The sequence below is a fragment of the Peromyscus leucopus genome, chromosome 7, assembly GCF_004664715.2.
Source record: "Peromyscus leucopus breed LL Stock chromosome 7, UCI_PerLeu_2.1, whole genome shotgun sequence".
NCBI classification, from domain to species: Eukaryota; Metazoa; Chordata; class Mammalia; order Rodentia; family Cricetidae; genus Peromyscus; species Peromyscus leucopus.
This window is the reverse complement of record NC_051069.1, coordinates 15022276-15039826: the sequence shown is the minus strand read 5'-3', so window position 1 is coordinate 15039826 and position 17551 is coordinate 15022276. Positions and strand designations below refer to the sequence as shown.

Sequence of the window (17551 nt, the reverse complement as noted above, 5' to 3'; positions counted from 1 at the left end):
AGGTGGTCTCCTCCTGCCTCCATGGGCCCTGGCTGCCTCTGTCTCCTGACTGAGTTCCAGCCTGCCTTACCTGCTCCCTATTACCTCCTACCTGGCCTCTCCAATTCCCTCTGCTGTTTTCTGCTAGCCTGGACTTCCCTTATTTTGTTCAGAAGAAGGGCAGTGAGTTTCTGCCCTGAGAAGAGGCATGGGAATTCACACCTAGACAGCCTGGCCCAGGACACTCAGCTGTTTTGATGAAAGCTGAGACTGTGTTAATGGGCCCAGTCAGTTGAGAGTCAGGTGACTACCAACCTGAATCAGTGAGACATGACAGACTGTTGTCCTTGCTGGGACCCAGTGTAATGAATTTCTGTCCCTTCCCTGCCATATGCTAAGTGACAACACAGAGCTTTTCAGGGCCACAGAGTTCCAGTTACCACATTCCCTTCCCTCCTCTTCCCCCTCCTCCTCCCTCCGCCCAGTCCCTCCCATTTCTTGAGGTAGACTTTCAAATATCCCAGACTGGCCTCAGATTCATAGCCATGGGTGACCGTGAGCCTCTCAGGCAAGCATCATTGTGCCTGGTGCCTCCTGCCTTTTCTTGGCAGATGTGCCCTCTGCCCACAGTGAAAATCCACTGTCCTTCTCACAGTACCCAAGGAGGGCAAAAGCTGCACCAAAACTTAGCTTGACTTTAACTCACTGAATTGGAGTTTTCTTTTAAAGACTCCCTGTTTTTCATAAGAAAAATAATCTGTTAGGAAAAAACCCACAAATTTTTATTAGTCTTTTCATGGAATAACATTCAGTAAAATGAAAAACAAAAAACAAACAAACAAAAAACCCAGACAGACAAACAAACCAAGAGCTAGGCATGTAGATCTCTGTAAGTTTGAGGTCAGCCTGATCTACAAAGCGAGTTCCAGGCTAGCCAGGGTTACATGGTGAGATCCTATTCAAATCAAAGACAAGGATATATGTAGCTCTGTGCGTTTTGATATACGTAAGCATGAGCTGAAGAAAGAGCATGCTGAGCTGGATGTGGTAGAGCGCAAATGCCTATAATCCCAGTACTTGGGAGGAAGAGAAAGACAGGTCACCTAGGCAGGCAACACAGTAAGATCCTGTTTCCAAACAAAAGAAGAAAGACCATTTCCGGCACAGTGGTGCATGCATATAATCCCAGGACTCAGGACACCGAGGCAGCAGGATCTCAAAAACAAAATGAAAATAATAAAGCAATACTCGCTAGTCAGAGCACTTTCAGAGAACATGGAGTATGTTTTGTTTGACAAGGAGGAAAAAAAAAAGATTTTCAAGGATTAGGGAACTGTTCAAGATCAGCTAATAATCAACCATTTGTAAGTTCTGGGGCCATGAGGAAGAGATCTAGGGCCATGGGGTCAGCCCCTCCTGACCTGTGATCTCGGGCTATCGCTCATCTTACAGGATGTCTGTCAGCATCTGGACCCCACCTAGGGGCCAGCAGAAGGCCTCGCTCCTGTCAAACCGCAGGCAAGGCTAACAAGCCCAGCCAGCGCCGAGGGCCCGGAGCGCAGGGTGGAATCCAGGCAGGGTGGAGAGCTAGCTGCTGGTCAGGAGGCCTAAGCCTCCTTTTCCTCCCCTGAAGGTAGAGATAGCAAACTTGCCTTTAAAGGTATCTGGAGGATAGTGGTCTCAGGGACCCATAGGGTGGACACTGAGGTCAGAGGCCTGGAGCCTCCTGCCTGTGTTTGCTTAGCCTGACTACAGACCTCTCAGACAGAAAGTTGGAAAGTTCTTCTCTGAGTCTGGGAGGGGCGGTGTGGGCCCAGCCCTTCGGAGAGGGAGGGGGGAGGTCAGCGCTCCATCTTCTCTCTTGGCCTTGAGCTAGTGGTTATAAAGTGTGGCTCTGGAGGCTAGGGGTGGAGGTAGGTGCTCAGCAAGAAGTGGCAGTTGCGGGGACAGAATGCTGGCCAAAGGGCTTCCCTTGCGCTCAGTGCTGGTCAAAAGCTGCCAACCTTTCTTGAGCCCTACCTGGCAGGGTCCTACGCTGGCCTCTGGAGGGGGAGCTAGTGTCTCTACTAACAGTCCTCGACCCTTTAATGAGATTCCTTCCCCCGGTGACAATGGTTGGCTAAACCTGTACCACTTCTGGAAGGAGAATGGCACACACAGAGTCCATTATCACCACATGCAGAATTTCCAGAAGTACGGCCCCATTTACAGGTAAGCCTGGCAGAGGGCAGAGGCAGGTATGACGGGAGGCACAGGGCTCCAGGCAGGCTGCTCATTGTTCCTCAAAAGTTCTGCTTGGGGTCTTAGACTCATGTCTGCTTTCTTCCATTTCTTCGAGGCTAGGGATGGTGCTAAGAGAAGTACAGCCATCCCAGTCTCTGGCCCCAAGACTTCAGATTTCTGCTTTCACAGTTCCTTGTGGGAAGGGGTGTGAGCAAACGCACCCCCCCCCACTGCCTCCATTCATCTACTATCCCCCAGAGACCCTAAAAGACAAGTTGGCTGTCTCTATCTTCAGGAGAGAGGTAGGTTTAGGTCACCTAGCTGCCGGCTAAGCTTCCACCCTGCTTCTGTACCAGCCTCAGCTCCAGGCCCTTTGGGACTCCTCAGTAACTGGTTTTGTTTCCTAAGCATCTTCTAGGAGCAATCACCTTGCAGTCCATGGCTTCTGAAATCTCAGGGTCTGTGGCCTAGCCTAGCTCAACAGTACTTGTGGTCAGAAGTCTGTAGGCTACTTGTGGGTTTTCTCTAGGAGCCGCTTCGAGAGACGAGAGGTGCTGCGGCCGGAAGCGAGCATTGAGGGCAGTGCATTTTATCTTCCTGGCAGGATCCTTACCCTGTTTCCAAGCTGTCCCTTCAGGGCACCTTATTATCAGCCGTTCTCTCAGTCACTTCCATCTGAGTGTTGTGCTGTGTCCCCTGAAGTTAGTGTTATTACTCCCACCCCATCCCCATTTTCTGGAAAGAGAAGGGACTTACCAAGGTCCTCAGGTCATCAGGCCGAAGCCAGTACTGGGAATCCAGTTGTGCAACACCTTGCTCCACAGTCAGAGTGATGCTGTAATTTATGGACTAGAAGGTAGCCAACGGAATAATGAAGTCTCTTTGCAGTCTTTGGAGAACGGTTGAGAAGATGCAGGGAAGCCCGAATGAGTAATTTGAGATCGCATCCACCCTTCACTTATATGGTACTTGAGTAACACTAAGAATGTGACTACTGCATATGTCCTGTGGAGTTGTTTCCCCAATGCACGGAAAGAGTTTTCTTCTTCTCTCTTTAAGACAACGTAAAACAGCAGTTCAATAGTCCAGGGTGTACGGACAGCTACGTTTGGAAGACAGGCTTTAAGTGAGCCTCACTGCCCTTAGATACCATGTTCTGATGAGCATCTCTCTTTCGGGGATTCTGTTGATGTCAGATCATTGCCTTGGGCTCAAGTCTCAGAAGTGAGACTAATGATCCTGACGGCATTTCAAGGCCTTTCAGGCTGTAGCAAATATGGGACTGGATAGAGGAAGCTGGAAAAACACTGAAGGGAGTTCTCTAGAGGCCATGGACAAGCCGAGGAAGGCCATGGCTCGTGAAGGTGGGCCTGGGCTTAGGAGAGAAGGAGAAGACACACACACACACACACACACACACACACACACACACACACACACACACACACGGGGCGGGACTTGAAGTAGGGTGATGCAATGATCAAAGAGGGAAGGAGCCAGAGCTAGGAGAGAGGGAAGAGAGATGAAAGGACAGAGATAGAGAGATAGAGAGGGGAGGGAGGGAGGAGAGAGGGAGAGAGAGGGAGAGAGAGGAAGAGGAGATAGGAGGGGGAGAGGAATGAAGGAAGGGGTGTTAGGCAGGGAGAGAACACAACCTGACTCGTGTCTTACGTTTGTAAGATACTTGTTTCCTTAAAATCTAAATTCAGTGAATCTTTCTTAGGCAAAAGGTGGGTATAAATGAGAGGCATACTCTCCTGTGGCTTTGTAGAAGTTGTTTGTGTGTGTGTGTGTGTGTGTGAGAGAGAGAGAGAGAGAGAGAGAGAGAGAGAGAGAGAGAGAGAGAGAGAGGGGAGGAGAGAGAGAGAGAGAGAGAGAGAGAGAGAGAGAGAGAGAGAGAGAGAGAAGAGAGGGGAGAAGAGGGAGAGAGAAGAGAGAGGAGAGAGAGAAAGAGGGGAGAAAGAGAGAGAGAGAGAGAGAGAGAGAGAGAGAGAGAGAGAGAGAGAGAGAGAGAGAGAGAGAGAGAGAGAGTTATACATGTAGTGTATTGCCCGAGAGCTCGGGGAGCTAGATTCTGACATCAGGAGCACATCTGCAAGACTGGCTTCTCTGGGGTCACTCTCCCCAGCTGTTAGACCAGTCCTCTCACCTAGTCACCGAGTCATCTTTTTCATGTCTCTGGTAGAATCTGGTTTTATAGGAGGACACCGGGTCGTATGTACGCTTGGGTGTCATTGGAGGCTGTCTGTAAAGCGTTCTGTGGTCCCTGTCACCCGTCATCTTCATCCATCCTTGGGCCTTGACATTTTAACTGCAGTTCCACTTGAACAAAGATTTAGTTAAAATTTGTCATTCGGTATACGTGTGTGTCTGAAGGGGAGATGGGTACACAAGAGTGCAGCTACCCCTGGAGGCCAGGAGAGGGTGTTGGATCCCCTGGAGCTATCCAACATGGGTGCTGGGGGCCCAGCAAGAGTGGGATATGCTCTTAATTCCTGAGTCATCTCCTCAGCCCTGAAGTCTTACCTTCAGGGTCCCATCTGACTCCCGGAGCAGGATGTCTACTCTGAAGTACAGTTCTACAAGGGTCCTCTCGCCTGGAACATGGGAGAGGCAGGACATGCACTGCAGGCTGACATGGAAGTGTGCCAGCAGGACAAGAAGATTCAGCGTGGAATAGACATGATTGTAAAGAGAAGGTTTGGGATGGGGGTGGGGCTGGTCCTGGGGTATGCTGTGTGATGCAGGATAGTGTCCACGAAGCTGTCCATCAGGAATGGTCACAATGGTCATAGATGCACGTGTCATCTCTTCAGCAGCCCCGTGGGACAGATGGTATATTCATCTCCATTTCATAGACGAAACTGAGGCTCAGTAAAGTGAAGGTCCCAGCCAGAAAGCTGTGTACCCATCGTGTGGAGAGGCCTGGCTGCCTGCGATTTTCATGGCTGCTTCAGTTCCAACATCAGCCTCTCTCTTGTCTTTCTAGGGAGAAGCTTGGCAACATGGAGTCGGTTTATATTTTGGACCCTGAAGATGCAGCACTGCTCTTTTCATGCGAGGGTCCCTACCCGGAACGATACCTCGTGCCCCCCTGGGTCGCCTATCACCAGTATTACCAGAGACCCATTGGGGTCCTGTTTAAGTGAGTTCTGAGTGAACCTTGTGTGTGTGGAGGGTGTTGGGGGAGAGTGATAGGGAGAGAGGAAGGGGGAGAGGGTGGGTCTCCTCATCTTCCTGTTCCATAAGGTGAATGATGGTGATGGTGGCGATGATAGAGAACTGTCCTGCCAGCTTCCAGGGAAAGGACAGGCTGAGGTCCTTCACGTCGAAGGACTTTGCAAAGTTCTCACTAATTGCTTTAAGCGTGAAGTGCCACTTTGTCAAGCACCCGCTGAGTACCGGGCCTTGTGCCAGGTGTTGGCAGTACTGGGGCAAGTGAAGTAGGGTCCTGAAGGAGCTGTGAGAGGCAGCGGAGCCCATCACTGAAATGTAGATCCTGTTCTCTACCAAACTGCTTATTGAAAAATTTATTTATAAATGGCCGGGGTCAAACCTCAGCTTGGGCTCAGGTCCTGAGGCAGGGAAGGGGTGTTGGCACAAGGAAAATTTCTGACCACCGAGTGGATTACACTCAAGTGGCCTCGAGTAGCTTGAGTCATCTTTATTTATGAAAGCCCCATTGTTCCCCTTTCTGATTCCCCAAATACATTTTTGCACCCCCACATAGCCTTATTCTAGACACAGAGTTCAGCATTTTTGCAGGCTTAACTAAATATCGAGACAGACACATCCTGCTCTGCAGCACTTACATCAGCTGGCAGCTACTGAGGTTACAAAGTTTAAAAGTAATAGATGTGGGCACAATGCTTTAAGGGCAATATTCAAACCCAAACAATTCTTTCATGTCTGTAAGATATGCTTTTATTTGGTTCCCTTTTCTACAAGAGGCCCCATGTCTCAATCTCTCTGTAAAGGCAGACCTTAATAAAGCACTCTTTTTCCCATCTCACTGTACCATACTTCTTCACCAATATAAGCCCCTATGTATGGTAAAGATGGATTTATCCATCCCACATTTTGCATTGTATTTTTTCCTCTTGGAGCATGCCAGATTCTACCAATGATTCTATGCTTGGTGTCTAGAAACTTACTCTCAACAGTTGGCACTATGTGTATTCCTGAGGCTTTCTCCCTAGTCTGTGTATGCATGCCCTGCTCTCTTTTCCAGAACTGTGAGACATGGTTAATGTTCCAGGTCTTGTTTTCTCATGTGTACCTAACTATCTCCATTGAACCAGAAAAGTTCTCAGGATTGGGAGTTGTAGTTAGTAATTCCAAATAAGAGATCTGAGAAACATTAGCTCCCTGCTGAATTTTAGGGGAAAATATTTGAGAAAGAGCAGAATTTCCAGGGAAAATTATAGCTATTGCATGTGTGACCGACAAAGTAAAACTAAAAGCTGCTCAAAGAATCAGTAATATAATGAGAGAGAAAAGAGGCTGCAAGCTGTATGAACTTTGGGAATTCCTACGCTGTTCTGTGAACTACTGGTCCTTGCCAAGTGAGAGTTCTTTTCCTCAGGTGACTTGCCCGGAGGAAACCCACTGGACAGGTAGTCATATGTTGATCCGAGACTAGGCTGCATGGTTCCTGACAATATATGTGTACACACACACACACACACACACACACACACACACACACACAGAGAGAGAGAGAGAGAGAGAGAGAGAGAGAGAGAGAGAGAGAGAGAGAGAGAGAGAGTTTCTTTACATAGTCTAGAACTTCTTAGAAGTCACTATGTAGACCAGGCTGGCCTCAAACTACAGACATCAACCTTCCTCTGACTCCCTTAAAGATTAAAAACATGTGCCACCATCAATGGAAAATTAAAATGTGACTAGATCAAGGGCTGGCAAGGCCCTGGAGCAGCTGATGATCTTGTCCACTGTGGTGGAAACATAAACCAGGTCTCAGCCTGGCGATGGTGGCTCACGCCTTTAATCCCAGCACTTGGGAGGCAGAGCCAGGTGAATCTCTGTGAGTTCAAGGCCAACCTGGGCTACCAAGTGAGTTCCAGGAAAGGCACAAAGCTACACAGAGAAACCCTGTCTTGAAAAACAAACAAACAAACAAACAAAAACAAAAAACAAAAAACAAAAAACAAAAAAACATAAACCAGGTCTCTGTGTGGACAATGCTTGGATCTTATTTCCTGAGACTTGACTATTCCCAGAGCCATGATGGCTGTGATTACTATAGTGTTTCTAACTTTAGAGACATATGCCATAGAGTATTTCTCCCAGGGGACACAGACTAGAATGTTCTCCTGTGAGAAGACATAAGAAAGCACAGAAAAGCCAGGAAGCCTCCTAGATGGTTGAGAGGATGGTGGACGAGAGAAAAGTGGCATATACCAGCCATCATGTATGAACTCAGGTCCACAACAGGACTGTCCTGAAATGTAAAACTGAGTGGAGAAGGCAAGTGGCCCCCAAATCTGAAAGGGGTTTAAAAAATCTGGAAATAATTGTACATTCTCTTTAGTACCTTTTAGGAGTATATGTAGATTCGGTAAAACTATACATAAAATAGGGGCCAGGGATTCAGGCTGGGGGCTCCCCCAGTGGTGAAGACATCTATGGGACGGCAAGATGGGTTGGGGCCATGAGTTTATACATCTTTGCCCCCAAACTCTAAACTTTTCTTTCAAAAGTTTTTATTCTCGTTTTTTTTTTTATTAAGAGATTTTCTATTCATTTTACATATCAACCTCAGATTCCCCCGTCCTCCCTCCTCCCACCCCCCAGCCTTCCCCCAACCCACCCTCCATTCCCACCTCCTCCAAGGTAAGGTCTCCCCTGGGGAGTCAGCAGAGTCTGGTACATTCAGTGGAGGCAGGTGCAAGCCCCTCCTCCCTGCACCAAGGCTGAGCAAAGTGTCTCACCATAGGCCCTAGGCTCCAAAAAGCCGGCTCATGTGCTAGGGACAGGTCCCGATCCCACTGCCTGGGGACTCCCTAAACAGTTCAAATTCATGTATGTGTGTGTGTGTCTGTGTGAGTGTATATGCCATGTGTATATAGGTGTCCCTAGAGGCTAAAAGAGGGCATCGGGTTCTCTGGAGTTGTCATAAGTGGTTGTGAGTGCCCTACAGGGGTGCCGGGAACTAAATGTGGTTACTGTGCAAGAGCAGTAAGCCAGCTCACCACAGCATTCTTAGAAAACAAACTCCCAAATTAGGAAAAGAGCTCTGCATAGGTTGATTTTTATGTGTGACATGAATTGTGTTTTTTTTTTTATAAAAATTACATTTATGTGTGTACATACACGTGTATGCGGGTAGACCATTGCACATGTGTGGAAGTCAAAGAGTCGTGTCTCTCTTGACACCATGTGGGTCCTGGGACTTGGACTCAGGCCTTCAGGCTTAGTGGTGAACACCTTTACCTGCTGAGGCTTTGTGCTGTTCCTAAACTCAGGGTTTTAATGAAATGATTCTGAGTAGCTGGGATCCCCAACACAGCGAACACTCAGACACTTTGGGGCAGAAAGGTCAGTCAGCTTCACCCGTGTGGGAATGAGAAAGATGATGGAGAGGAGCCTTCAATGGCAGAGTTGTGCAAGGACCAGAAGGCAGCGGAATGTGTGGAAGATGGACTTAGAGGGGGCCCACTGAGGGTTACTTCAAGGGAGATAAGAGTTTCCGGTTCTTGGTGGTGGCAGCAGTCAGAGTGGAGGGCAGTCAGGCCTTGGTCTCTGTCACTGTCCTTCCTCCTCTCCTAGGCCAGGCAGGCCAGGGAGGGAGGAGGAGACAACAGTGAATGTTGGGGGTGGGGGTTTAGGGGGCGAAGATGGTGATGTTGCCTGCTCTGAAAGCTAGAGAGTCTAGCTAGTGCCTCTGTGCCAGGCCTGGGGTCTGTGACCATGAGGTGGGACATGTGTTTCTCTAGGAGTTCGGAGGCTTGGAAGAAAGACCGAATTGTCCTAAACCAGGAGGTGATGGCGCCTGAAGCCATCAAGAACTTCGTGCCCCTGCTGGAAGGTGTCGCTCAGGACTTCGTCAAAGTCTTGCACAGACGCATCAAGCAGCAGAGCGCGGGAAAATTCTCGGGGGACATCAGTGATGACCTGTTCCGCTTTGCCTTCGAGTGTAAGGGTCTTGCCCATGACTGGCTGGGGAGCCAGCCAGTTGCGTTGATCAGCTTCTTGAATATGTCCCACGGTCAGCCACTCAGGGGGCAGCCAGGTCCCTCTTATCTGACATTTATGTTGGGAGGGTCCCCAAAACATAGGTCCTCCATGCCACCGTCCTCCAAAAGCCAGAGCTTGGTCTGGTCCTTCCTGCTGCAAGTCTCCCTCCCCTAGAAACAGACCTCTGAAGTTGAGCAGGAGGGAGGAGGCCTTCATGGTTGATCTGAGCTGGGTGGTGAGGGACACCTAGAAGTTATCCAGACTGGGTAAGGACGTTAGGCAGCTTCGACCAGGGAACAGTGCATGTGTATGGCTTAGTGGCGGTCATGTGACACATATAGACTTGGGGTACCCTGGGCTTGGTATGAAGCTGGCATTCAAATTCTTCACGTGGTAGGTGAGAAAACTTGAAGGTGATTGTGATCTTAGCCCCAGCCAGATTGAGTCCTGGGTGACTCAGAGACTGATATCCCAACTCTCCCAGCTCATGTGTGATGCTGTGAATCCAGACAATTACAAGGGGGAAATCCCCCTTGGACAGTTCCATCCTGGCTCAGGTGGAGTAGTACATGCTTCCCTCAAAAGCATCCTTTTCAGGACCTCCCTTACATCCATCCCTCTGAGGGACCTGAATGCCAGCCAGGAGGGCAGCCTTCTTTCATCCCTTGGGGCTGGGGTCTCAGTTTCTTTGCTGGAGGAAGCTAAGGACAAGGGAGCGTTCCTGGGTGTGGCGGGCATGGGTGGAGAGGATTCTGGGAGCTGAGGCTCTCAGGTAGCTGGGTGGGAAGGGATCCTCAGCCTCAGCTCCTACCGCAGCCATCACCAGTGTTGTATTTGGGGAGCGCCTGGGGATGTTGGAGGAGATCGTGGACCCCGAGCCCCAGCGGTTCATCGATGCCGTCTACCAGATGTTCCACACCAGTGTCCCCATGCTCAACCTGCCTCCAGAACTCTTCCGACTCTTCAGAACTAAGACCTGGAAGGACCATGCGGCCGCCTGGGATGTGATTTTCAATAAAGGTGAGGACGCCTCTGGCAGTACTGAGGAAGTGGACTCACCTGACAGAGGGTGCCTCTAGCTGGGTGCCTGGCTTCAGGCTGCCTCTTTGTTTCAAGATTAGTCAACAGGCACCAATTTACCGTTGAGGAAAATCCCTGGTGAGCAGGGATGAGTGTCAGGACTGGAGGCTGACTATTGGAGTTTGTTTTTTTGTTTTTTTTTTTTCCTGGAGAAGGGGGAGTAAAGATGTTCAAGATGTCCCTCAAAAGAGCTCATGACTAGGGGCTGGAGAGATGGCTCAGCAGTTAAGGACACTTACTTGTCTTAGAGCAGATAGGAGTTTGAATTCCAGGACTCACATTAGGAGACTCACAACTTCCTGTAACTCCAGTTCCAGGGGATTTGATGTACTCTTCTGTCCTCCATCGGCCCCTACACTTATATACACAGACACAGACACAGACACAGACACACACACACACACAGACACACAGACACACACACACACACACACACACACACACACCACACGATAAATACACATGTATACTTCATTTAAAAAAATAAGCACTTAGAAAAAACCCTTTTTAAAAAGGTGCTCTTTATCTATAGAGTTGAGGGCTATGTCTGAGCCATAGCTGTCTGGGTGACGGGAGGCTTGGGGAGAGGGCCAGGTGTGTTGAGAAGGGCGGGTTGGATGGATAAAGCTGACTGGGGTGTGATGGAATCAAATGCCACCTTGGCCATCAGTTCCTGTGTAATCCCGGGCAAGCAACCATCTCTGCCCATTGGTAAAGCTTGCAAATGTGGAGCCCTGAGTTCAATTCCCAGGACTCATATTGCTTCATAGTGGTGCTTGTACCACAGCTCCCCGGGGCTGGGAGGCTGAGACATGTGAGTTCCTGGGGTTCACTGGCCAGATACCCTAGACACTCGGTGAGCTCCAGGCCAATAAGAGACGCCGCCTCAAAGAAACAAGGTGGATGGTGCCTGGGGAGCAATAGCTGAGGTTGTGTCTTACCTCCACACATGGACATGCTCTCTCTCTCTCTCTCTCTCTCTCTCTCTCTCTCTCTCTCTCTCACACACACACACACACACACACACACACACACTTACACACACACACACACACACACACACACAGTGGGGATGGTCATGAATTAAGCGACAAGGGCTGGAGAGATAGCCCAGTTGTTAAGAGTACTGGCTGCTCTTCCAGAGGTCCCTGGTTGAATTCCCAATCTACATGGTAGCTCACAACTGTGTGTAACTCCAGTCCCAGGGGATCCAACACCCTCCTCTGGCCTTCATGGGCGTTGCACACACATGGTGCCCAGACATACATGCAGGCAAAACATTAATACACACAAAGTGCAGAGAACGTAAGAGGGATTAAATGACAAACCAGACATGAAGGGGTTAGTGCAAACCAGAGGCTTAGTAAAATGGCTGTCTACCAAGAGGGGTTCTGGAATACTAAGCCCCTGGCACCCTCCCACCCTCCCACCCTCCCACCTGCAGGGAGCCTCACTCTGTTCTTCCTCCCGCCCCACAGCTGATGAATACACCCAGAACTTTTACTGGGACTTAAGGCAGAAGCAGGACTTCGGCAAATACCCTGGTGTCCTTTATAGCCTCCTGGGAGGCAATAAGCTGCCCTTCAAGAACATCCAGGCCAACATTACAGAGATGCTGGCAGGAGGGGTGGACACAGTAAGTGCTGTGGGGCCCGGCCTCCTGGGTGCCCACGTGCTCCCTTCCCCCACTGCCGCTCAATATGGGGGTGGGGGCGGGGGAGGCCGGGCACTCCTGTAGGATATGCTTCTCTTCTCTTGGTGCCAGGCCCTAAACAGTAGTCTCTTAAAGGGTGAGGTCAAAGTTCTGTTGTGAACCAAACACCGTTCACCACCCATAGGGTGGGATCTGAGACGTTCATCTGTGACCAAGAGGGAATAACAGGGTTCAGTTATTCGCCTCCATAGAGTTTTGGTTGTTTTTGAGATGGGGGCTTCCGTAGCCCAGGGTGACTTTGAACTGACTATGTAGTCGAGGATGACCTTGAACTCTTGATCTTTCTGCCTCCGCTCCCTAATTTTGGGGATTGCAGGAGTGCTATTACCGTGTTCGATTGAATAAAAATTTGACTTTTTTTTTTATGTGTATGAGTGTTCTGCCTGCATGTATGTCCGCACCATGTGGGTGCCTGGTGCCTGAGTAGGATAGAAGACAGTGTCAGATCCCTTGGAACTGGCATTACAGCTGCAAGCCACCCTCGGGGTGCTCAGATTGAATCCAGGTCCTCTTAACTGCTGAGCCACCTCTCCTGCCCATGATTAACTTCATGCTTAGACCCAACCCAAGGCTTCTTGCGTGCTAGGCAAGCATTCTACCAACTGAGCTACATTTCCAGATGTATGTTGGTGGTTGTTGTTTCAGACAAGGTCTCACTCTAGTGTAAGTGGGCCTGGAATTCACTCTATAGCTCAGGCTGGCCCTGAACTCACACCAATCCTCCTGCCTTGGGCTCCCAAGTGCTGGGATTATGGTGTTCTCAGCCAAGAGACAGGAGTCTGTTAGTCTTGGGAGTTCAACCATAGTTGAACAGCGCACATGAGTGGCTCCAACAACAGACACTTGTTTATTCCAGTTTGACGCTGGAACCAATACCAAGGTGTGAGCAGGACTGGCTCATCCTGAGGCTTGACTCTTTGGCTTGAAGGTGGCCATCTCCCTGGTGTCTACACATGGGCATCCCTCATGACTTCTTCCTCTTCTTAGGACATCAGTTACCAGACTAAAGCCCACACCCACGTCCCCCTTTCACCCCATAGTCTCCTTAGAGGGCGTATCCAAATGTAGTCACTTTAAGAGATATTAAGAGTTTGGATGAGACATGTGGATTTGGGGCTGGAGGTAGGGTGATAACATGACTGTCATGTGTCACAGTGCGAGATGGCAGAGGCGTGCACAGCTTCTGACCACTTGGAGAGTTAAAAGGGGAATTGTTGTTTGTGGGGGTGGCATTCAGTGTTGGTCATGAGATTCCTCTCAGGGAGGTAGTTTTGATCCCAATTGTGGTAACTGGGGTGGGGCAGCCCCATCATGAGGTGATCTGCTTACAAGATTCCATTCTTGGAATCTCGACACCATAGAAATTCCTCTTATCTTGGTGTTTTCAGCCTCAAGGAGAAGAGACAGCACAGGCAGACTCCAGACTGATTGACCTTGTGTACCAGCTTTTATAGACGTTCTTTGAGTGACCAGATGATGTTTTTTGAGCAGAGTTGAGCAAGAATGTGACTCAGAATTGAAGGTTGCAAAAAGACAGTAATGTGGATGGAGACAGTGAGGGTCAGCTCCTGGGCGAATTCTCCACCCCACCTCCCTTGAAAGATGCCAAACTTTTTATCCTAGGTTCTGTTGCCCTTTGGGCAACTGAAGAGTTTGTTTTTAGGCCCTGTGACGCTGTGAGGTATATCACTATCGCCTTTTCTTTTTAGGTGAATAGTGGCACAGAGAGATGAGTCTGAGGCACACAGCTAGCGGAGGGGAATGGACTACCTTGTTTGACAACTATCCCTGGGTAGCTGCTCTGTAGCAGGCCTCGGAGGCTCTGAGATAAACACACGTGTGATCGATGTGTTCCAGGACTCTGTATATGCTTTGTGGGTAGGCAAAGGAGTTTGAGGAGGAGGAGGAACTGCCAATGTCTGCAGCTCTGTGTAGCTAGGGCATTGGCCATGTGTTGAAGAGGTCGTAGGAGAGATAGATGCTAGGGTGGCTGCAGGCAGGTGTGCACGGGTCAGGCTGGAGCCCCTGGTTCCCGTTGAGGTTACATTGTTTTGCATCAACTGCAGCAAAGATGGAGAACAGATCTGTGGTCTGGTTTCAGGGTGGTGAGTCTTATTTTCTACTTCTGGGATGAATGCTGAGGTTCAGCCTGCTATTGGTGAATGAGTGGTTGTTGACAGTCACTTGGGTGGATAAACTTTTTTATTTCTTTTATTATTATTATTATTATTATTATTATTATTATTATTATTATTGGTTTTTTCAAGACAGGGTTTCTCTGTGTAGTCCTGGCTGTCCTGGAACTCACTCTGTAGACCAGGCTGGCCTCGAACTCAGAGATCCGCCTGCCTCAGCCTCCCAAAGTGTTGGGATTAAAGGCCTGCGCCACTACACCCTTGACATGGATGGACAAACCTTACAGAGGTATACATGTGGTTTCTGGAAGCCTCTGGAGCTTGCTAGAAGAGGACATTGACTATGTACCTGACATTCTATTGGGTAGGAGATGAATGAGAGCTGGTGACATGCAGGATGAAGGCAGAGGCAAATCCTGCTCTGAATTCCCTTCCTTGGCATTAGCTATTTTTTGAGACAGTATGTCAGGTAGCCCAGGCTGGCCTTGAACTTGTGTAGCTAAGGATGACATTGAAATCCTGTCTCCCAAATGTACTAACACACACAGTTTATATGGTGCTGGGGATTGAACTCCAGACCTTGTGCATGTCAGGCAAGCAGTCTACTAATTGACTACATCACAAGCTCCCTACCTGGACGCCGAGAAAACCTTCTTAAACGCTGGCCTTTCGAAGGTTTTGCAAATGGTCTTGGATATGGGGGGTTGAGAGTAAAAGAGAGAGAAGTTCTTTAATGTGGGTGAAAGACACTGAGGTGCCTTAAAGTGACGGGCCTTCCTGGCTTTTGCAACCCGTGTGTTCCTGCCAGACATCCATGACCCTGCAGTGGAACCTTTATGAGATGGCACACAACCTGAAGGTACAGGAGAAGCTGCGGGCAGAGGTTCTGGCTGCCCGGCGCCAGGCCCAGGGAGACATGGCCAAGATGGTGCAGTTGGTCCCACTCCTAAAAGCCAGCATCAAGGAGACACTGAGGCAAGTCCAGGATACCCATGCCTCCCCTGCTAGCTCCCGCCCGGGGAAGGGTTCCAAGGATGGGCTAGTGGAGATTAGAAACAGGAAGTAAGGGGTTTGGAAGAGACAGCAAGACTGGGGAGCTAGAGCTAGATCCAGGTCCTGCCTTAGTTTCTCCCTGGGGTGCTGTAGTGGGGGGGCTGAAATGCCCAGCGGGTGTGGGAGCCAGGGTGGGGGATATGTCCTGGTTCCGGGATCTGGGACTATCTATCTCTGAGGGTTCTCTTTCTGCAGACTCCACCCCATCTCCGTGACCTTGCAGAGATATATTGCGAATGACCTGGTACTTCGTAATTACAAGATTCCTGCCAAGGTAGGACTAAGGGGCTCTGCCAGTCAGATGGAGGGGAGGAGGGAGGAGGCTTTAGTTCCAGGCAGATTGGTGGTGACGGGGGGCTCTTATCAGAGCCTTTCTTCCTGATGCTGGGGATGCACTGGTGGGGCACTCAGATGCAGCGGTCTCAGTTTGTGTGAACAGCAGTGGTGGTGGGCATGGGGGATGATGAATGAATGCTGGAGTCCAGGGTTACACGATGAGCCTGGCTGTATTTCTGGGTTGAGAGTGAGGCAAGCGTTGAGAAAAGCATAGGAAAACCCCATGGGTTACTCCTTGTTTTGTGTCTTCAGCCCTCATCAGTGCTTACAGAGTGGCAGGACCCTTGTTTGAAGCTACAGTGGGCAGGAGGCCCTGCCCTGTCCTGTTTTGGGTAGTTGGGCAGCCAGGCTTGGAATCAGGCTTCCAAGGAGGCTGGGGCTAGGCTGCCCTCAGGACAGTGGGGAGCTGGAACTGCTCAGGTTTTGTTGCCTTGCTCCTAGATGTTGGTGCAGGTGGCTAACTACGCCATGGGCCGAGAACCCAGCTTCTTTCCCAACCCAAACAAGTATGACCCAACTCGTTGGCTGGAAAAAAGCAAAAATAGCACCCACTTCCGTTACTTGGGCTTTGGCTGGGGTGTTCGGCAGTGTCTGGGACGGCGGATTGCAGAGCTGGAAATGACCATCTTCCTAATCAACGTGAGTGGGGCTCTGGGACATGACAGCACCCTGGGATTTCCATGGCCCCAATGAAGTCATCAACCCTCCTCCTTCCATCTCAGAATCCAGGGAGTGCAGGACCAGGGCTCATCCATCTCCCACAACTCTCAGCTGCCTCCTCATTTGGATGAACCCACTTATCACCCATTGACATCCCCTGAGCATCTCTCTGTCCCCACTCAGGATGGGAGGTGGGAGAGATTGCTCAGCAGACTACTCGTTAAGGTCAAAGCCACGGAACAGAGCATGCAGGGCCCATTTAGACACAACGAGAGGCCAAATAGTTGGTGGCATGTTCTTTAGATCATACTCAACAGATCAGTCCCACACCTAAAGATGTCAAGTGTGTGTGGCCTAAGGGAGACAAATTCTCCTTTCCATTTTCCAAGCCTACCTCCTTCTTCTTCAGGTGCTGGAGAACTTCAGAATCGAGGTCCAAAGTCTCCATGATGTAGGGACCAAGTTCAACCTCATCCTGGTGCCTGAGAAGCCCATCTTGTTCAACTTCCAGCCTCTCAAGCAAGACCTGGGCACCACCATGATCAAATAGGGTGGCACCATCTGAACTGCAGGCTGGAGTCACATGGGGAGATGGCCCAGTGGGGGCCTTTGGGCAGGTGTCTCTGTATTTCCAGAAACGCCTGCTCCTTTTGGGTGGTTCTCAGCCACCTGCCTCGGTTAGCTGGGTCCTCCTTTCCTTCACCCTCTCTCCTTTACTTACCTATAAACTTAATAAACAGATGAACTCTGGGGAGTGTTTTCATTCCTATCAGAGGCCTAAGGCATTCATTACTCCCATGGAGATTAACTCTGATCCCTGGTCAACAGTGGGATGAGGAACATTTAGAAAGATGAGAAGCTGCTGGGCGGTGATGGCGCATGCCTTTAATCCCAGCACTTGGGAGGCAGAGGCAGGCTGATCTCTGTGAGTTCGAGGCCAGCCTGGTCTACAGAGTGAGATCCAGGAAAGGTGAAAAGCTATACAGAGAAACCCTGTCTCGAAAAATCAAAAAGAAAAAAAAAAGAAAGAAAGATGAGAAGCTGTTATACAGCCCAACTGTGACCCCCATACACACCATCATTCAGGACTAGCAGAATCTATTCTAAGACTGCCAAGGGATCCAAATGAGGTCTATCAGGAGAGGCTAGTACCATTAGGCCAGCAGTTACCAAA

General features: G+C 49.7%; 1 protein-coding gene across 2 annotated transcripts; it reads left to right on the top strand.

Annotated features, from left to right (window-relative positions):
• The first annotated feature begins 1864 nt into the window (after positions 1–1864).
• On the top strand, positions 1865–17127 carry LOC114690350 (cholesterol side-chain cleavage enzyme, mitochondrial). Of its 2 annotated transcripts, none has more exons than XM_028865113.2 (9): positions 1865–2190; positions 5192–5347; positions 9159–9358; positions 10216–10419; positions 11958–12115; positions 15137–15303; positions 15577–15655; positions 16159–16356; positions 16787–17127. In XM_028865113.2, exons 1-9 carry the CDS (start codon positions 1931–1933, stop codon positions 16925–16927), a joined length of 1563 nt encoding a protein of 520 aa, XP_028720946.1. In that variant the 5' UTR covers positions 1865–1930; the 3' UTR covers positions 16928–17127. The 2 variants fall into 2 exon arrangements, with proteins under 2 accessions (XP_028720946.1, XP_037063370.1); XM_037207475.1 differs by lacking the exon at positions 1865–2190 and adding an exon at positions 3850–3932.
• Positions 17128–17551: the final 424 nt, after the last annotated feature.

Coding starts and splice junctions, on each gene's coding strand:
- LOC114690350 (XM_028865113.2), top strand. CDS start 1,931: ATGCTGGCCAAAGGGCTTCCCTTGCGCTCAGTGCTGGTCAAAAGCTGC. Junction 5,348..9,158: donor CCCATTGGGGTCCTGTTTAA/GTGAGTTCTGAG, acceptor GTGTTTCTCTAG/GAGTTCGGAGGCTTGGAAGA. Junction 15,656..16,158: donor ATTACAAGATTCCTGCCAAG/GTAGGACTAAGG, acceptor CCTTGCTCCTAG/ATGTTGGTGCAGGTGGCTAA.